Source organism: Mytilus californianus, unplaced genomic scaffold, assembly GCF_021869535.1.
Source record: "Mytilus californianus isolate M0D057914Y unplaced genomic scaffold, xbMytCali1.0.p SCAF_7, whole genome shotgun sequence".
Lineage (NCBI taxonomy): Eukaryota > Metazoa > Mollusca > Bivalvia > Mytilida > Mytilidae > Mytilus > Mytilus californianus.
In genome coordinates, this window is record NW_026262723.1 from 79299683 (window position 1) to 79322149 (window position 22467).

Consider the following 22467-nt stretch of genomic DNA (forward strand, 5'->3'; position numbering starts at 1 on the left):
CAAGTAGGACTGGGGTAATTGACCCTCGGCTACATTGCGGTCAAATACAACTTACCTTGAACAAATATTACTGTGCTTGGACATGATACAGGATATAGATAAAACACTATAATACTAGCATATTTAAATAAGAATGTATTCAAAGAAAATTCAGAAAAAAATATAGAAAACCTCAAAGCTTGAATGATAAATTAAGAAGGGGATTAATTGTTTATTTGCTTAAGGTCAAGTAGGACTGGGGTAATTGACCCTCGGCTACATTGCGGTCAAATACAACTTACCTTGAACAAATATTACTGTGCTTGGACATGATACAGGATATAGATAAAACACTATAATACTAGCATATTTAAATAAGAAAGTATTCAAAGAAAATTCAGAAAAAAATATAGAAAACCTCAAAGCTTGAATGATAAATTAAGAAGGGGATTAATTGTTTATTTGCTTAAGGTCAAGTAGGACTGGGGTAATTGACCCTCGGCTACATTGCGGTCAAATACAACTTACCTTGAACAAATATTACTGTGCTTGGACATGATACAGGATATAGATAAAACACTATAATACTAGCATATTTAAATAAGAAAGTATTCAAAGAAAATTCAGAAAAAAATATAGAAAACCTCAAAGTTTGAATGATAAATTAAGAAGGGGATTAATTGTTTATTTGCTTAAGGTCAAGTAGGACTGGGGTAATTGACCCTCGGCTACATTGCGGTCAAATACAACTTACCTTGAACAAATATTACTGTGCTTGGACATGATACAGGATATAGATAAAACACTATAATACTAGCATATTTAAATAAGAATGTATTCAAAGAAAATTCAGAAAAAAATATAGAAAACCTCAAAGCTTGAATGATAAATTAAGAAGGGGATTAATTGTTTATTTGTTTAAGGTCAAGTAGGACTGGGGTAATAAAATGACCAAAAAGTGTCAATACATTGGGAATTATTATCGATTTTTGTTAAAAAAAAAGACTGAAACATGTTCAAAATCCATGAATAATGAGGAATTAATTGATAACAAACAATCATCTTTTAAATAATCTTTAATTATGGCTCTGATATAAACCTTTCACAACGACAATTCAAACAAAGCAAGTTGTATATAGAAAGGAAAAAAAAAGAGAAAGGCCGCTGCAAAATAAAAGAACATAATTATTGAACAAAATTGTAGAGGAAAACAAAGCTCATCTGAGATTTCAACCTTATCATTTAGTACCATTCAGGACATTGTTGCAACTGTGCTTTGATCTGAAGAGAGTGTGACACACACCTTACATGAAACTTCGAATTTAACGTTCAAATTCACTGAATGTGGCTGCGTATCTATACATCCCGCACTGCCAAACGGACTCAATAAGACTAATAAAACCTGGTTAACAAAATTTAAGAATAAATGAAATACTGTGGATTCATTTATTGTCGTGGGTACCAATTTTCGTGGATTGATGAAATCTTGCATATTCGTGGACATATGATTTCGTGGTTTTTCCAAAGTCTGCATACTACCCAATAGAAAATTAGTAATTCGTTGAAATTTAAATTCGTGGTTTACCTGTACTCACGAAATCCACGAAAATTGGTATCCCACGAATAATAATGAGTCCACAGTATTACAAATGCAGACCATACAAAGGTACATAAAGAGAACAAATTAGTTTTGGATTTTTGTGGCTTTTGGGGGTTTTGTGGCGTTTGGAAATTGTCTCGTTGAAGTTTGTCCTACATCTCTTTTAACTCATTTAAGAATTATTATCACACAATTGTATTCTAAGTAAATTAATTTAGACGATATTTATTAAATACAGGAGACTAGCAACTAAATCCGATGCCTTGTGTAAGGAGTGTGCCACGTACTCTGTAGTTTTGAAAATCCTTGTAACGACTTTTTGACTGGTACTCAAAACTATAGGTGTCATCTTGCAAGGCAAAATGTATACCCTATCCAACATATCCCCATATTCGGTGGCAGTCGCAATTCCCGCCCTTTATACCGATCCTTCCATTTTGCAGACCCTACCAGCTGGGTTTATTGTTAATTTGGTCTCGTTCTGATATACACGAAATAGTTGACCATATGATAGCTATCCATAAGTGATGTAGAGGAAGAGAAAAATATAACTTTAATTTTCATACAGACCGAGCAAGTTCCTACTTAGATATTTTCAACTTCCGATAGATATTTTAACAATGTATATTCTGTGAAATCCAAAATTTAAATGAAATGTATACCCTTTATCTTATCATACTTAATCCAACGTCAATATATATTATGAATTATTCATAACCTTTTATCGCAAATATAAGGAAGAGTTATGGAAGTACATGTGGGATGACATCTGCAGAAAATAACTTTATAAAAACTGGTACTTATATGTAAAAACAATCTTTAACCGTAATACTATCTATAAACCCAATATATTAGGGATTTCTCCTTCAAATTTTTCTTTACTCTTATGCTATCAAAATATTTTGTTTAGTTATTATGTCTGGTATTTTGAGGACCAATAACAATTGTTTTGAAGAACTGAAGTTCCTTACTCTGGGCATTGCACATCATCATTTCATCTTAGAATGTTTATGTCGTCTTCTCCGAAGTCAGCCGCATCTATTGAGTGAAAGGCGGCATAATTTCATATCAGCAGGTTAAGTATTTTGAGCTTATTTTTATTAACGTATATAGAATAAGCATTGTTTATAACTATTTCACATAATCTAAGAGGTCCATATATAACGTATTGAACGAGTGAAAGTCCTTAATTTATGTATTACATATGTAAATATAAATAGTGTAAGTTTGAAAATGATATTGACTCGATGTTACTTTTTTGGAAATGATATTTACTCGATGTCACGAGTTTTAGTAACACGGAGTTGATATTTTTTTTTTTTAAGTTCATTGGAAGATGATAAATATTCCGTATCAACTTCACATATAATACATGATGGTCTTGAAGTATAGATTCTAGGTACTAACGTTGTTTATCATTTGACGACGGGTGCCACATGTGGAGCAGGATCTGCTTACCCTTCCGGGGCACCTGAGAACACCCCCAGTTTTTGGTGGGGTTCGTGTTGCTCAGTCTTTCTTTATGTTGTGTTTTATGCACTAATGTTTGTCTGTTTGTCTTTTCTTTTTAGCCATAGCATTGTCAGTTCATTTTCGACTTATGAGTTTGAATGTCCCTTTGGTATCCTTTGCCTCTGTTTGATTACGTGTTATAGTGGTCTTTTTATTTGTCCTTGTACATGTTTTACCTTTACTGTTTAGTCCATTTTTGATAATATACTTTTGGCGTGGCTGGGTACTTATGCATCCCACCATTGTGTATTGTGCTATAGTCAATTTTGTATTCTTGTCTTTCATTTTTGCTTATGTACTTTAGAGTGTCTATATGCCAATTTGTTTTTATAGTGATTAAGATTATATTACAATGTTGACTGCTGTACCCCAATTTTTGACATTTTTACCTATTATGTCTGTTTGTTTTGCTCATACATTGCTGTCAGTATAACTGATTTCTATACGACTGCCATACAAGTGAGAGGTTTAGCTAGCTATAAAACCAGGTTTAATCCACCATTTTCTACATAAGGAAATGCCTGTAGGTGTAATACCACCATTGATTTTCCCCTATTAGTCTTTGTTAAATTTGCACTTTTCAAAAAATTGTGCAGAATTTATCTTTGTTTCAAATGAAGAAATACTTGGCATGAGTAAAGTTTTATCCTGTCCAGTACTATAGAAAAAATTTCACATAACATTTCATTGCATATAAGAAAATAACCATCACTGGAAGTTAACCAATCAAATTTTCCCCCTTTTTTAACCTGTGTACAAGCTTTAGTAACCATGTAACCTCAAGTTTCCAAAATATTCTATAGAAACCCCAAATAAAAAAATAATGGTGCTTTGAAATACCCAAGATATATATGTTTATGACCCAGAAATGTTTTACTGCAATGAGATGTAGGATCAATTACCTACAACTGTCAAATTCAAGGGAATATTTTTTTCGACCTATTTTCGTATGTGACGTACTATGATTTGGTGGTATTACACCTGTACCAAGTCAGGAATATGGCAGTTGTTTTCCGTCCGTTTGATGTTTTTGAGCTTTTGATTTTGCCATTTTTTTAGTTTTGAATTTCCCTTGGAGTTTGGTATTTTTGTTGTTTTACTTTTTTTATCAATAGTAACGTCGAATCAATCTGTCAAAATAGTGAAATAATACAAAATATATATTGGGAAACACGTGACAAAAAAAAAACAATGAAAAACAAGAAAAATGAAACCATTTGTAATATGCTATTTTATTCTATACTTTATTATACTTCAAATAATATCAATAAAGCATACCTCTCAGTACAATCGTTCGACTCTAAATAATAATAAGTATCAATTAACAACAATTCAAAGTATTTTACTTTTTGGTAGCTTTTTTATTTTACTCTAAACGATGCACTATATCAACAGCAACCTTCCGTGTATATCTAAATAAATACAGAGAGTTAATAATATAGACAATTTAGATAATTTAGATAAAGATAATAGAAAAAAAAACTCAGATTTATATAAAAGCATTAATAGATATGCCGAACTCCGCGGTAAATTGAAAAAGGGGAATTACATAAAACCTGACAATTTGAAAGCTCCATTATACCAAACAACGGAATAGAAAATAACTGCCATATTCCTGACTTGGAACTGGCATTTCCAGTCATTGCCATTTTACAATAGTTATAGTTATAGTTTATATATATGCAGGCATAAACATAATAAAAGCCCGTACAACTGATGTATTTTTGAATGATGGATATTGCTAATACAATGTGCTACGGCAAATTAGGGGAGAGTCATACAAATAAATGTAAAGTTTAGACTACTAGTATTTGAATTGCCTGTTTTGTTTAGATTTATTATTCTCAATGGCACTGTATTTTGGAAATGAATATACATGGATATCACATGGCTAATCAGTAAACGTACCAGTTATTGTGATGTCAAATCATTGAAGCTATAATTTATTTAATTTATAAAGTGCGATCAATCATGTTAACAGTTATATCTATCAACTTCATTCTTTTTGATATTGAACAAATTACAATGTTAAGACAAAAGGACCGTCTTATGAATAATAGGTCGATCTATACAATATGTGTTTTAAGTATACTAGTCAACAAAAGAAACGATACAAGGCAACGTATTTTCCATACATAATGAAATTTGATTCGCTGTACCAAGGTAAATAATTGCCCAATTGGTTTAATATTTACAGAGTGTTGTTTTCTTATCAAAACCATTAATTTAAGGCAAATACGCGAATTTTTTTTTTTTTGCAATTTTTGTTATTTCAAAAATCGTATTTTTCACCCAAAAATTAAAAAATCGATATTAGAACTTAGAACTTTAAACTGAAACATTATCTGCTTAAAATTTTGAATGCCTTTGCAGATATTTGAATACTTAATTTTCATCTTCGAAATTAAGTGCCGACTTTTGTCATCATTTTCCGCAAAATAAATTTGACCCCTGTGTTCAATAACACGGTATTTTCTCACTTTCTAATTTGGTCAGATTCTTTTAATCATATGCATTTGCTTTGCAAATGAATGATTTTCATTACATAATTTAACAGTTTTTCCTATTTATTATATTCTATGATAAATTTGAGTTCAAACTTGTGTATCGTTACTTTTGTTGACTAGTATATATCTCTTTAAAATTAAATCGTCGATAAACAAATTTAGACGCTATACGGTTATTGCATAAATTCCTTTGTAAATACAGAAGATGTTACTTGTGTTTTGTGTTTTGATCCTGGTGAACATCAGGATTGTTATACCACAGAGCATTTCACAAACAAAAAGTTTGTATTCTAGTCTGTTTACGGATTATAATAAAAATGTGAAGCCAGTGTTAGACCAATCCACTAGAGTTAATTTTCAGATGGATTTTCTCTTATTGGCTATTAACGAATTTAATACAGTAGAAGGAACGTTGTCTTTGGTGGGTATTTTAAACTGTTCATGGACCGATGCATCGTTAGTGTGGACCCCATCGTCATATGGTGGTCTGTCATCAATAAACGTGCCTCAATCCGATATATGGATTCCTGATTTATTTATAATCAATCAAGCGGAAAAGTTTACTCCATTTGGTAAGTCATTAGACACCAAATTATCAGTGTCCCATTTCGGCTTAGTGACTTGGTATCCTGGAAATGTAATGAAAGTAAAGTGCTCTCCAAATCTGGAAAACTTTCCGTTTGATAGACAATCATGTAGCATCCAAGTTGTAGCATTTGGATCATCATCAACTGAAGTTATGTTTGTAATATCGCAAACGACAGTTAACACCGACTTTTTTGCAACCAACAAAGAATGGACGCTTGATTCGTCATCACTTGAAGTAGAGTCGAAAGGGCAGGTTACGGTGACTCTTAATATTAAGCGTTCTTGGTTGTATTTTACGGTTACCGTTTTAATTCCAATATACGTAATTGGTTTATTGATCCCTTTGGTGTTTTTGCTTCCAGTTGATTCGGGAGAGCGTGTATCTTTTAGTACCTCTATATTTCTTTCATTTACAGTTGTTTTGACACTAGTAAATTCAGAAATACCATCTTTGTCAGATCCGATTCCTGCTATTATGCTTTATATAGCAGTATTAACGATAATAAGCGGTGTAACTGTTGTCATCAATGTCGCAATATTAACATACTACTTTTCTCCAGGAGAGGAAGTTCTATCGCCATGTTTAAAAAGATTTGTGTGTGTTTTTGTAACCTCAAACAAAATAAATGACAACGAAACTTCTAACGAAAATGCGAAACAGCGTGTGAATGATACTATAAGAAAAATAGACGTTGTCAAAAGACTTAATACGGTTTTCTTTATAGGAGCATATTTTGTCATCATAGTATTGAGTGCTTCGTTTACTATTGGAACCCGGTTTTTATAAATAATAAATGCAAGTGATTGTTGCGATCGCCTTCATCAAAACTTTATTTTAACATTTTTTTTCTGTGTGCTGAGTTTTTTTCCAGGGTTTTTGGTTTTCTCTATCTGTGTGTTGAGTTTTTTTCCAGGGTTTGGGCTTTCAAATAATGCAAGATGACTAAAATATTTCATAGCAGTAGATGCTAATCGCTCCTTTAAGAGTTTGTGCTTTTAACTCAATTTTTGTTTTGTTACCCTGATTTTTCCTCTCGCTAATCGATTTACGAGATATGAACATCGGTAAACTGCTGTCGCCTTAATTTATGCATAAAATATGAAGAATTAAATTTGGAAGGTGTATGAAAAAAGAAATGCAAGTAATACACTGTCCACACTAGGAACCATACTCGTAGACCACAAAAATCAAAGGCTGATAACTGTATTCCTCGACCTAATAGGTTTGTTATTAGTCATACAAAATCCTTACACTCACTTGGCAAAATTCAAAGCAAATTAAACATGTGTGACTGTCTTTAAGATTCTGCGTCGCTCACCTAGGTCTATGTGCATCTTCAGCAATGGGCACTCTCCAACATTGTGGACTAGAATAGAATTCATGAAAAAAATCTCTTTTTTGTTGATCTTGTATTGCCGATAATTTTTTTTTTCTATTTACAGTTTCTCTCTATCTTCTTTAGTTTTTGCCCAAAACACAAAAATATGTAATTATAGGGAAATCACTCCAATGAAGAGTCTACTAACGATATCGACAAACTTTGTTTTCAATTGTAGATCTTGCTGATTGTTTTTGCTGTTTAAAGTGTCTATCTTTTAAAGTATTCAAGATAATAGGCAAACACGTTAAATATTGATAAAAATCGTCATCAAAGAACAATAACTCCAATAAAGATACGTCTGGCGATTTTAACCATTTAACATATTTGTAGATCTTGTCTTGCTGAGCTTTTCGAACTCCGCCATAAACCAGGTTGATCTCTGGTGCTCCGGTAGGGTAATCAGATCCCGATCCACATGTGGAACCCGTCGTATTACACATGTAAGTACAAATTCGATGATGTCACATTCGAAGAGGACTGTAGTTGCAGTTATATGTGAAACAGATATTTCAAAATTGTCCGTAAAATTTTCAAAGGGATGATTTCAACTTCACAACTTTGAGCTCTTGGTTCAAAAGCTTCCTATTAAGCAACAACAGTCTATATCAAGAAAAATCATTATATGAAATGCAACATCAACTTAGAGATATATACTCTATATGCAGGCGCTGCTGGAATGTTTCTACATAGATAGGGAAAACTCATAATTGGGAAGCTGAAATCGTCACTTTTGTCGTCAAGTTTTGTTCTCGAACGACGTTCATTTTCTAGACGTAAGTCAATATATAAGGCAGGCTTAACTGTATCTGTTGTATCCTTTATTTCATATTCGATTGGATAGATGTATTTAACATAGTCACCAAACTTTGAATTATTTAGTGAGAGGACATCATCAATTCCATTCACGCACAGTACAACCGACCAATAATATTTTGTTTGTTTCTTTATATTTCTTCTTTTCTTGGATAATTCAGCGTGTTTTCAACTGTTTCAGTTTAATAAATATTATCGAAATAACTATTTTTTAAAACATTATAAATAGTAAAGTGCATATTCCCTTGTTTTGATCAGACGTCTATTTCCAATTTGCAATCATCAATGACTTTTTGATATCATAATTAAACTGATCATACCAAGACAAAATTCATAAATACCTTGTGCAATTAATTAAAGAGATATGAGGAATGATGTATCGGGAATGCAATTCTACATAGTACACCTAATGACATTGATACATAATGGACCGTCAGTGAATACGACGATGTATCCTAAAGTCTACGTATAAAAAATAAGAAAATGTGGTATAATTGCCAATGAGACAACTCTCCACAAGAGACCAAATGACATAGACATAAAACAATTATAATAGTTCACCGTATGGCATTCAACAATGAGCAAAACCCATACCGCACATTAAAAGAGAGGCGAAAGATACCAAAGGGACATTCAAACTCATAAGTCGAAAATAAACTGACAACGCCATGACAAAAAAAAGACAAAAGACAACATACAAACAACAGTACATAAAACACAACATAGAAAACTAACGATTGAGCAAAACGAACCCCGCCAAAAACTAGGGGTGATATCGGATGCTCCGAAAGGGTAAGCAGATCCTGCTCCACATATGGCACCCGTCGTGTTGCTCGTGTTAGTACAAACCCGGTGATAAGTCTAATTCGGTAGGTCACATTCGGGGAAAATGGGATATTAAAGCTATTAAAGACCCCGAAATGACAAAACTATCCAACGAGAAAACTAACGGCCTGATTTATGTACAAAACAATAAAACAACAAACAAATATGATATACGATAAACCCTGAATTACAGGATCCTGACTTGGGACAGGCACATACAAAATGTTGCAGATTAAAACATGTTTGCAGACACCAAATCCTCCCCCTAACATTGGACAGTGGTGTAACAGTACAACATAAGAACAAACTATAAAATTCAGTTGAAAAGGCTTATAACTCATCAGATCGATACAAACCATAAAGCCATTTTAATAAAACGGTAACAGACAGGTTATAGAAACGATTTTGGAAAAATGACATTTAAATTAAACCGCTCAGTAATCGAATACTTGTTAGCTTATGCCTCACTCGGTTACAGAAAAAAAGACAAGTTTTGCTCATATTTATTGAGAAAAAATTTATACATTCACTTTTTACAAAATATCGTGCATTTTTTGTTATTTAAACCAAAAAAAAATATTACATCGAATTGCTACATCTGTTCATTTAGACTAAGGATGTAAAACAGGACTTATATCAAATTTAAGAATTTTGAGAAAATAAAATGGAATGCATACAGAGATTGACACGCCCTTCAAGTAAACAGTGGTAAAGGGTCGTATCCTTCGGGTTTCAAAAAAGGGTCAGTTGTATACGGTGTTAATGACCAAATCGCTCTCGAGCTATTGTTCGACGTATGAATGGACAAACGGTATTATACATTGATACAAGTCAATAAATGGCGTGTAAAAAGTGAAATAGGGAAAGAACTATTCCGTGAAACTTTAAGTGGCACATTTGAATTTTGTTTCATATACGATGTATTTATGATAGTCTAAGAATGCTTACATGAATTACGGTTGATCATCTAAAACACCTTCAGACATAGCAGCCAACACAACTAAAATACAAGTATACAAAATGTAGTGCTTATTCCCCTAAATGGTATCATTGCTACTAAAATTAAAAAAAATTGCAAGGATACATGTATATACAGCAGGAAATAAAATTTCATATTTACAAATATTAGCTTTATTGGTGAAAACTGGAAAAAACTAACATGTCGACAAGGGCCCCGCTTGCACATTTTTATGTGAGGCAAAGAGACTGATGCATACAAACAAGTGTATAGGTTGTCTATTTTCATAAACTTTGACACCAGCAAATAATTCAGGATGTGTTCTCTATTAATATAGGTTTACTTAAAATCCAACCAATATGACATGTATTTTGGTGGGCATTTTCGTAAATGATGGGCAACCAATAATTTTGACACACATAATCATTTCGTAATAGCACATGATACCTTTTTCATTTAAATCCTAGCAAGAAATATGTTTCTCAGAATTTATCATTTTTTAAGAAAATCTAAGTCTTGAACACCATTTTGGCTTAAGAACGCAATTTTGAATGCATTTTGATACACCTATACCGGTATATATCAGGCTTTGTTAAAATCCTATTATAAGAAGACATGTCCCAGAATTTGTGATTATTTAACAAAAACGAAGATTTTACCTAAATTAATGAGCCGAGTTTCACCAAAATCAACATATGATGCACAACAACTGTGCAAAATTCCATTGGCCTCTTATCTATACTTTTAGAGTTTTGTGGTTACAAAAATTGTGGACGGACAGACAGACAAACAGACAGACAAAGTGAAAACTATAGGGCTGCATCATCCTTGATCCGGGCCCTATTAAAGAATGATCAGGTTCCAAAAATCTTATAAATCTCATAGAGCTGCAAAATACACTGAAATCTAAAAAATAAAACAAACGGGAAAACAATACGTCCCATTACTGTTAAAATTGAATTCTCGGTTGCTGTATCTGTAGTTGATATAAGGTTATGTGATGCAATAAAAGTATCAATAATCCAGTAAACCAGTAAAAATCCCACAAGGAAAATACAGTTCATTTCTATTGACGACCAAGCCAGTGGACGTCTTCGTTTTTCGTAATGCTTCATTTGTAGTAGAAATATAGTTAACTGCAAAGCCGTCAATGACGCTAATATATTCTGCAGTAAATATACCAGTTTAACCTCGGTCCAGTCTTCATTATAAACGCTGATAAAATTCAGACATTCGAAGAAAACCATTCCCCATAATCCAAAAATTAGAAGACAGTTTGCAATAGCGATAATTTTGACGCGGCTAAGCAAAACCTTGCAATCTTTCGGAATTAACATGTATCCTCTTGAAATAGCTACAAACAGGATGATTTTGGAAATAAGTGCGATTATATAAAACGGTAGTTTTATTTCGTCAGTTGAATGTACATCATATAGACATGTAAAAATCAACAATGGAATATTGATGAAAATTCCACAAAGAAATGCAAAACTAGATTTTTTAGAAATCTCCCGGCATCCCGTTGGCATATTTTCAGGTGATCTTTCTACAATCAGTTGGGTTTCTTCGTTGTTGTCTACCGATAATTGGCTAATCGGTAACGCCTGTAGAAGGGTAGTTACAGGCCACGTTGAAGCCAGTAATAAAACCACCATCAAAGTAAATGCTATAACAGTAGGTGCAAGAAATGGTTCTGTCGAATTAAACAATTCAATTATATCTGTGTTGTTTCCACAATTTTCATGTATGCTCAATCCTTCCTTTGAAGGCGCACGAAGACCTTGAAGCAAGTAATAATTCCAAAAGGAAATGTATGTTCCTATTTGGAAAATGAGTAAATAATGAACAAGAACTGACGGTTTAAGTTGATATTGAACCAAAACGACTACAACAACTGTTTGTACGGGATAATATAAAATACCTAAAATATCACAAATAATTTCTGACTTGAAGAAATGATTGTGGCGTATCATAAATCCAGACATATTGCATGCCAGGTGTGTCGATATGTGAAATAATCCTCCAAAAGCAAAAATACACAGAAAAAAGAGTCTAATTTTAATTGCTGGTTTAACTTCCTGTTTTTCTGAAATTATTATCTTGGTTTTGAGTAAAATTGGAAGACAAATACAAGAAAGAAGGCCCAAACTTTGTAGTGACATTAACAAGATATAAGTCATATCGAATGATCCTTTTGGTTCTATTGGTTCATACACAGTCACTACTATGTTGGCTGATGTAAGAGCAAAAATGACTGTTAGCATGACAACAGATGATAGGCTTCCATCGTGTTGAGATTTTCTACCGTGTCGACCAATGACTCTTCCCGCTGTAAATGGTAGTAGTACTACGCTTCTTAATGCAGACATATTGATCTAAAAATGAATATCCAATTAAAAAACCATAAGACCATTAATTAAAAAAAAAGTACTAATGTAATAAAAAGTTTAACAAGTAATATTAAATATGCATTCGTAGCATAAAACTGTAGAATCCACGTGAATTGAAGTAGTTTGATTATTAAATTGTTCTCGTCTTGAACATGCATGAATGTTTGCCACTAGACGATAAGCAAACAACAATCAATCATTTTTCATTGAAATAATGTAATGACTGCTAAAGATTTAAACTTTAAACAGCCAATTGCAATTTATATATCATACAATTTCAGAAGAATTTTCTTCCTTGATATTGAAAGGCTGTCGGTACATATAAAATACATCTGTCATTATTTATGAAGATAAAAAACAGAGGTTTATGTTATATTTTGTATCAGACCGTATTTACGTCACATTTTGTACAAGAATCGGATAGTTAAAACGGCAACAGTCCATATGAATACATGTCATCCTAGCTTACACTTTATTCTGACCCGAGTCGACTAGTCTTTGCTCGATCTAATTTCAAATGTAGCATGTTTGGCATGAAGCAAAACATATACCAGGTTCAATTCTTGTTTGACATGACCGGTAATCGAACTTAGAACAGCCTGTAATCTAAAACATCGATCATCTGCGACCTAGATGGCGGCCACATTTTTATACTTTCATACTTCCTAAAATGCTTCTGATAAAAGAAGAAAGTTGCCATTCATGTAATTTCCTATCGAAATCGAGAAATTATTAATTTATTACATATTCCTAGGCATTAACATCATTCAAATCTATATAGTTTAGTGTCATTTAAAAGTCTCATCTGTCAACAATGCATAATACCATAAAGATATAAAATTTCAGCTATTTTATAGAAAATTGTAAGAGACCATTTACTATTTTATTATAACATAGAATGTGTTTACCATAAACTAAACACAAATTATTTAAAGTATGAATATTTCTACTTCTGTTAATAATTATTCGACATGCATGCTTCGAGACAGTTTCGTTAAACACAAAAACTAGTTTAACCCAGCCATTTGTTTCAGTAGCTGTCCCAAGACAAGAACATTGTCGGTTGTTATCTTTTTTACATCTTAATTCTTTTTCTTATTTGGAGAATACAGTGTTGGTGGCATTTATCCATAACTTTTTATTCGTCTTGTGGTGATTAAGAGCATGACATATTGTATAGACACCTGTATATTGGAGAAGACTAGTTGTTGTATTATTTCGGAATTCCAATGAGACAACTATCCACAAAACACCAAGAACAAAGATATACACAACTACAGGTGAACGTATGCCTTAACAAACAATAAGAAAAACAGAATAGTAAGCTATAAAAAGGTGACAACATCTGAACCAATTCAAAGAGGGAAAACTAATGGCCTTATTTTTTATAAAACAAGAAACCAAACAGAATCACTGGACTACAAACTCCTAGATTGGGACATATACTTTAAGAATATTGATAATGACATTGATCAGGAATCAGTCATTTAATTATTTGGCCTTGGTTAAGGATCGGTTTACAATAGGAAAAGGGTGTCTTATAATAGCTTCTACTATTATTTATTATATACGGTATTCTATAAGGAGTAGAAAATCAACCACCTTATGAGTCATACTGAACTAAAATGCTTGCTTTCAGTAATTAAATTATCAAACCTCTATGAATTCCTCATACTGCAAATTATTTTTGGAAACACACAGTGTGAAATTATTTTTTATTAGAAACATTTTGGAAACTTGAAATAAATTTGTTATGCGTTTTCCTTTTGGTTCTAGTTTTAAGTCATTATCTGGCAATGTTAATGACCCTCAAAGATGAGTGAGGTTTCAGTTCATTAAGCATAAACTTTAATCTCACCGTATTTTAGGTGCCCTGGCAACAAATACCACAATTAATGGTTTTGCCATACACGATATTAGTTTATGTGGGTCATTTGTATTTCAGGCAACTACATGTATAAGAATATATATCTACTGACGGTTATTTTCATGTCAGTTTTCATGAAAGTAAATAAATACAATGCTTAAAATCTAATTTTGTTATATTGTATAGGTAAAACATAACTATTTATAGTATCATGCAAGTTGTGACCTGTCAATTACCCCCCCCCCCCCCCCCATCCCTCCCCCCTAATTCTACACTTCATTTCTGAACATTTGAGGACTTGCACGAACAGGTTCAAACTATTTAACAAAAAGTGACCAAATTTGCTTATTTCATGCGAGTTTTTGAATTAACACTGGAGTACACAAAATAACCTTTGTCTCCTAAGACCATTGACTCTGGTGAACAGAGGAATGGAAAAAGTGTAATTTCAAATGTAATGGTATATGTGATAAACAATAAGGTAATCATGTATCTTAAAATAAGAAATGCATTATAAACTTAAATGTATATAGCTGAAAAATAAACCATCGGAAACAATATTAAATAAGCACTTACTTTTTATTTCGTTGGTTCTTTAAACACGGAAGGAAGCAGAGTATTTGAACCTTGACAAACCTGATGTTATTTAATATAGTGTACTATTTTTACATTTGAAATTGATATGAATACAACCACGTCTTATATTTACCCATTGAACGTGTCATTAAAAAAGTGGAAATGCCATTTTACCCTGTATATATTACTCAAACATTCATCATCGGATCATGAATTCTGAAGAATAAACAGTTTAAAAGATTTGTATTTGAATAAAATTTAAACTTAATCAGTCTTTCACATTTCTGTTGGTGACAGAATATCGATGGAATGTTGCAAACTTTCAGTTTATATATATAAAAATTAGAAGATTAAATGGGAGGACTGAGTTTATTCCCTATCCAAACACATAGTTCTTGTGTCTGACAGTGTCCCAATTAATAACAGTTTACAAATGTGTGCGTTCGAGGCGCTTTCCGGATTTACTTTCACCAGAAACGCGCAAACCAATAATTTAAAAGCCAAGGATGTTTATATACTTGAGGAGCACATGAGCAAGAGAGACATAAACAAAAAAGCCAAGGATGTATATATACTTGAGGAGCACATGAGCAAGAGAGACATAAACAAAAAAGCCAAAGATGAATATATACTTGAGGAGCACATGAGCAAGAGAGACATAAACAAAAAAGCCAAAACCAAAACAGGTCAACTTTGCCCACGTAAGGAACCTCTTAAGCGGTTGTCATTTGTCATATCTTAATGGGTTTGTTTTTATAATTTGGAGAATGTGGTATTGATGTCTTATCTTTGATTACCGCTGTTACATTTATTGACAACTTTCTTAGACATGTTGCTATCTACAAATTTACAGGTTTTATGGACACCTGCTTAGTGTTGAAGAGTGTATGTTGATCTCTAGATGTCGTTCGGCTTTAGTGTTGTTAGATTGCTGTCCAACTTTTGTTTACTCACACTTTTCTTTTTATTCGTATCTTAAAAAGTCATTCTCGAAATGCATGAAACATTTGTCACTGGACCATAAATAGCTTTACATCAACTAAAGCAGTGACGTACAATTCTAACATACATGTGCAATCAACTACATGTATAGGTAAAATACAGTGCAATTTAACTTTTTCGTAATGTTAAAGCATCAAATATCAAGAAAATCTAGAAACATTATTCAACATTAAAACACAATGAACTGCATATGTTTATTATGTCTTCCATGTCGTAGTTTTTCTCCTATTCTTCTTTAAAAACTTAAACAGCGTCTGTTATTAAATAAAGTCTACTTTCCTTTTGTAGCATTTCATTGCTTAAAGCAAAAAAAAACTTACAAGAAAGTAGTCTTTTAATTCCATTTTAGTACATAGGAATCAGCTACTACCAATAATTTAACAATCCGACTTATTTTAAAAGACTATAAATGTAAATTTAAAGTCCTCATTAAGCATAAGTGTTTCATAAAATTTCCCCAAATAAAATAAAAAAAATGACAGAACATTAAGTTTACTAACAAATCTGTAATACTGTGAAGTTTAGTAGGAAAATCTCTTATTTGCTTACGAAATGATCCGAATATAGCTCATTTAGAGTTTTATTTTTTTGTATACAAAGACCATACAATATTGCGAAAATTTGGAAGATTAAATAAAATGACCTAAAATGTCAACAAAAACAAAGACAGTAAAATTAAAACATGTATCGTTGTGTGTTAATTTACGTTTTTTGATTGAGTTAAGCCTTCCAATTGATATTTTATAGTGTGTTTTTCCATGTTGTGATGTTATACTATTGTTTCAGAAAAGGGAGAAGGTTTTGTACCATTAAAACGTTTAATCCCGCTGCAAATGTTTGCACCTGTCCTAAGTCAGGAATCTGATTACAGTAGTTGTCGTCTGTTTATGTAGTTCATACGTGTTTCTCGTTTCTCGTTTTTATATAGATTAGACCGTTGGTTTTTCCGTTTGAGTGGTTTTACACTAGTAATTTTTTGGGGCCCTTTATAGCTTGCTATTCGGTGTGAGCCAATGCTCCGTGTTGAAGGCCGTACCTTGACCTATAATGGTTTACTTTTATAAATTGTAACTTGGATGGAGAGTTGTCTCATTGGCACTCATACCACATCTTCCTATATCTATTTTAAAATGTAGGATCCAATAGATTAGATCTATATGTCTAACATAACCTCAAGGTCGTACATAAATGAAACTTAAATAACGATTAAACCCATAACCCTTAGTTAGAAGAGTGTGACGATCAGTGTGTACTTCAAACATCAATTAAATGGATTTTCCAAAGTGATGTCACTTCAACCTAATTCTAAGGCAGATTCCACTGAATTAAACATTTTTACAACTTGTTCTATACTTTTTATACTATAGAACTGAATAATTATTGTCACATTAGAAATCGTGTTAAATGTCATTTTTACATCGCGATGACAGTCAGGGCATTCCGATGTATTGCTATCGCCTGGGCCAAGACCACAATTAATGACCCTTTTCGTTGTCCACGAATATAGTTCCCTTTAATTAAAGTGTATTTTTTCTTTATTTTTTTTCTTTGCCTTTCTCATTCATTTCTTAGTTTTTATGGGGTGGAAATGAAAGAAGAGAGGTGAAATAAATTTTTGGATGTTGTATTTTAACTGATTTTGATATGGAAAGAGTGATTAGGCTAAGTGCAAAAAGGTAATATTTACAGTTTTCGGAACATCTCTTGGCTTGTCCATAGGGGTATGGATGTGTATTGGCTAAATTTGTAAGATCTTGGGGAGCGATTTTTCTGAATTTTGGATATGTTTTTGGACTAGTACTATACATTACACACACAAAAGATTAGACAAAAAGAATCGGTGCAATTTTTTTAATGAGACAAAAAGTTATAAAGAACTAATAGAGGAATTAATTGTGGTCTGTGGCCGCCTAGATTTCCATTACGCAACTTTCGTTTTGGGTTTGTAACCGATCTATAAACATGATAAATACGCGGATATTAACGAGTGCAAAATAACATTCCTTATCGTTTGTTATAAATACATCTCTTCAATGAATACTGATAACAATATTTTTGTTTAGAACATAAATTAATAATATGAAAATGTTAAAACGGTAAAGCATGCGGAAGAATATCTTAATTACATATTGCGACAATCCCGGCAAGGACCGGTAACTCTGCATGGAAGATTGTTTTTGTGGGAAAATATGAATGCCTACTCATATCCAATCTTTTATTACTGGGTTACTTCATAGAAAAAGGAGAAAAAGCATGCTCTAATGCATATAATTTGATGGATTGGCGCATGAACCATACTCAACTTTCTTGTCTCGCTGGGGTTTAGTTAGTTTTGATTATTTTCGTCAAATAAGCTTTGTCTGCGTTAATTTTCATTAAAATTGCGGATGCATTTTAACAAGAGGAATTATGTTAGTTTGGTAAATGACATATGTTGAATAAAATTTAAATATGATTATGTATAAAAAAAAAAATGCTTATTGGCTGCGTGATGTCCACTTTGAACTATAATTTATCCATACAAAGGATCAACATAATGAGTGAGGTGAATATTTCAACATCATGAGTAAGATATTTATATTGCTATGCATGTAGATCACAATGTATTAAAATATTCCCTTAAAATACATATCACAACATTCACATGCATTATTCTGACAGCAAAATACTCTTTCCTTTTGCTCATAAAAGCTGCAATGCATTTTAAACTCTTTAGCTTGACTAGAAGTGATTGAACCAATTACACATCCCTAATTGTTATGAGTATGCCTATCACAATACCACCACTTTGGTCTCGAACGTTGGAACTCTTAAATTTTCCCTTACAAAAGATTTCTGCTTGTATGCCAATAGACTAACAAGGAGATATGGTTTCATCAAAATAAGATAAGTCTGTAATTTTTTTAAAAATTCACGGGAATTTGATATTAATTTCATCCAAGATAGATAGGTCTATAAAACAACAAACATTGTAGATAAATTTGTACAAAACAGCAGCCGGTGTTTCAAAATTCCACATAGCAAATCTGAACAATATAAACCGTCTTCCTTTGTAAAAACAATTTTTTATTGGAATAGACTACCAAACAATCTCGTGTGTACCAAGACAATTGAGAGCTTTAAAACTTCGGTTGCTCTCACATCGTTGGACTAATTTTCCAGCGCCTCTATTCCATTGGCGTTGCAATTGATGCTATATCCTGGCCCTGCAACGTACTTATTCAGATTCAGGTCTATGTCTGTTGAAACAATAATCCGGGATGACGATGGTTCTAACGAACATTGATGTGATCGTGGTCATCTAAAGACAGATTTTTAATATTTGTCTCCTAGAACAGGTCTTCATAGATAAAACGAGATGCATTTCGGATAACTGTGTGTTCAGTAACTACTTGTCCACGGCAATGAATTGACACAACTACATGTTGGCATCCCGATTTTTGATCTTTTATTTACAATTCGATTTATCACACGTGCGTTGGAATCGAACGGAGCAATATATGCACAAGAAAAACGTCTATGTGAAAAAAAAATTTCAAGAAGAAACAAAATTTGGAGCGGCATGCGGCCCAAAAATTTGCGGAAGCGGTATTTATTTTTTTTTATTGAAAAGTCAATTTCTCCAAAACAGGAGCGGGAAAATCCAAAGAACTGATAATCAAATTGGTGTGGCCTTAGAATGAATTTCATAACGGTGTGGACATGGACAACTGATACTTAAATGATATCGTGTCGGTCACTGGCTGTCGACAACAAAGACTTCACACAATTACAGTATGTCATGGGCCTCTCAATGAGGATATACATAATTACTATTTTACACATGTCCATTCATAAATATTTTTTTTGCATGAAACTTTATTTGAATTTGTTTTGAATATATTTATATACTGACAGTAAAAAGTTTCTTTTGAAAGAATGAGTATATTCAGAGGTGATATCACAAAGTAATCAAGAGAAAAAAGTAAGAAAAATTCTTTTCTGGCAATAAGTGAAACATTAAGTAGTGTGTCAGTTATAGACAAGTAGTCCATCATGCATTGCACATCGTTCAGTCGATTGGTCAATGGCCAAAATAAAATAAAAAATGCTTTATTTGTAAATAAACACTAATACATGCATTGGCGGGGTCATAAGTATGCTAAAAAATACATGTCAGTATAGGGAAATGTGCCCGACCTGTTAAATGCAGCTGTTCTGTTGATTGGAAAAACGATTTGACGGATCACAGCGATTTAATTTAGAATTGTACTTACCTTTTTTAATTTGTGTTTCAGTATCTATTCATGAATTAAATATGTTCACAATACCTTTTACACTAGAATAATTAAACTAGTGCACAAATTTTTAATGTTTATTATTACACTGTTACTGTTATGTTGGCATACTAACCTGTGCATTATCTCGTGTTACAGTTGACCAGTTTAGTCTTGTGCACATGATTTATTATTCCAAAACAGATGTTTTGTGAACATATCATTAAATTCATGGACATATATTGAAACACAGAAACCGAAAAAGAAGTGAGTACAATTTCAAATTGTAAGGGGATGACCATTCCTGATTCAGTTAAAATAAGGGAGGGGTGGCTATGCAAGAGGCTTTTGAAATCAGCATGAATGAAAATGCAAATAAACGTTTATGCAGAATTGTCTAAAATATGCGTCCTCAGATAAAAAAAAAAATAGTTGAGTAAGACCAAATTCATTGAAATTACCTGCTTAACTTGTAGTAAAAAAATATAGATCCCATAACTTTTGTTATACATGTTCAGGTATAACAAAATCTAAAATAAATATCAGTGTTTCCACAAAAGCTACTCTTGACTCCAATCAACGTAAATTTTGCACACAAGACCGGATTCATATGCTTCTTGATACTTTCACGAGTTATTTTTTGTTATAATGATATTTAAATGTTTATGAAAATCTGATCCTTCGGAGTCTTCGATGGGAATTCAAATTTTTTCCGTGCAAAAAATCATGCAGTCCAGAGGACTTAAATGATTTTTATGAAGGTCCGGGGTTCTTATTACCAACAAAAATAATCTTAGCTTGGAAGGTGATTGTAGGTTACTCTACATCAACTCGTACGAATAAATGTTTTCTTATATTTTTTTTTAAAGGAGCCACAGAACGTTTGTGCAAGAAAAAACATAACGTTTTTTTCTCTCGATTACTTGGTGATATCACCTCTGAATATACTCATTCTGTCAAAAGAAACTTTTTGTTGTGAGTATATAAAAATATTCAAAACAGATTCCTATAAACTTCCATGCAAAAAACTTTTGTATTATGAATGGACATGTGTAAAGATAGTAATTATGTATAAACCCATTGAGAGGCCCCTGATATACTGTAATTGCGTGATGTCTTTGTTGTCGACAGCCAGTGACTGACACGATAACATTTGATTACTATGTTTCAGTGTCCACACTGTTATGAAATTCATTCTAGTTTACATATAACTGAGAACTTTAATAGAGTATAGGACGGCATATAAAAGAGGCAGAAGACACCAAAAAGGGAGAATCAAAAGTCGACGAGACCGACAAAATCACGACAAAAACCGACGAAAAGACAAACAGCAGTCTACAAAATACAACATAAAAACTAAAGAGTGAGCAACACGAACCATACCAAAAACCTTCATATATATTCCCTTTGTTATACCATAAATTGAAATTAAAAGGTAGAGGATTGAGATCTCAAAAATCTAGTTTAACCCCACCACTTGGCCATGTACCTGTCACAAAAATGAACCCCGTTAGCGTTTGTCTTTTTGGTTTTCCCCCATTTTGGAGGGAATTTCTTATTAATGACAAATCTTTGATAGTTGAATTATTCACAACTTTCCTAGACTGGGGACAATTTAGAACTTTATTAACACATTGTATAGACATTAACTCATTGTTAAAGAATGCATCTTAAACTCAAAATGGCTTTTGGTTTTTGTGTCAATGGGTTGCTGTCTCATTGGCATAAACCCTCCACCTCTATATTTTATAACAGTCTCATAACTGTAAAATGACAAAATTGAATCATACTTTTATTAATATTCTTATACATGTAGTGTTAAAATTTGCTTAGAATCAACGATAAAAACTCGCCACAGTAAGAACTGCTTGTACCAAGATAACCTCTTAGCGAAACACATTGACAAAAGAAGCTTGTATACAGATAAACATCAATTTTGTATATAATGGTACCCAAGGGAAAAGAGATATGCGACATGTATGAGTTTATTTAACAAGATTTGTCAATCAAATAAGCGATTAATTTTATTGTATTTTAAATCTAAACAGTCATGAAATAATCTATTTTTAATTACTTCCTTGTCTATTTATAAATCGCTAAGGACTTGCATAAGTTTGGTTATTGTCATAAGTGTGTCTCTTTTATCTTATACACGAAAGTGACAATGATACTGACATATATAAGAGCGGATGTCAAACTTGATTTTTTATAG

General features: G+C 32.4%; 3 protein-coding genes across 3 annotated transcripts in view; 2 read left to right on the forward strand and 1 right to left on the reverse strand.

Annotated features, from left to right (window-relative positions):
* Window positions 1–5959: 5959 nt before the first annotated feature.
* Window positions 5960–6973, forward strand: LOC127709534 (neuronal acetylcholine receptor subunit non-alpha-2-like). Its single transcript, XM_052215138.1, has one exon. The coding sequence runs from the start codon at window positions 5960–5962 to the stop codon at window positions 6971–6973; it is 1014 nt and encodes a 337-aa protein (XP_052071098.1).
* Window positions 6974–9697: 2724 nt separating this feature from the next.
* Window positions 9698–15051, reverse strand: LOC127708065 (uncharacterized). Its single transcript, XM_052212855.1, has 2 exons — window positions 14998–15051; window positions 9698–12539 (listed from the first exon to the last, which is right to left on the reverse strand). The coding sequence occupies exon 2, from the start codon at window positions 12531–12533 to the stop codon at window positions 11019–11021; it is 1515 nt and encodes a 504-aa protein (XP_052068815.1). The 5' UTR covers window positions 12534–12539; window positions 14998–15051; the 3' UTR covers window positions 9698–11018.
* Window positions 15052–20401: 5350 nt separating this feature from the next.
* LOC127707887 (synaptotagmin-17-like) overlaps window positions 20402–22467 on the forward strand; it is a 43563-nt gene continuing 41497 nt past the window's right edge. The window contains exon 1 of the mRNA XM_052212644.1: window positions 20402–20522. The gene's annotated coding sequence lies outside the window, so the exon portion shown is untranslated. The remainder of the gene's footprint in view (window positions 20523–22467) is intronic.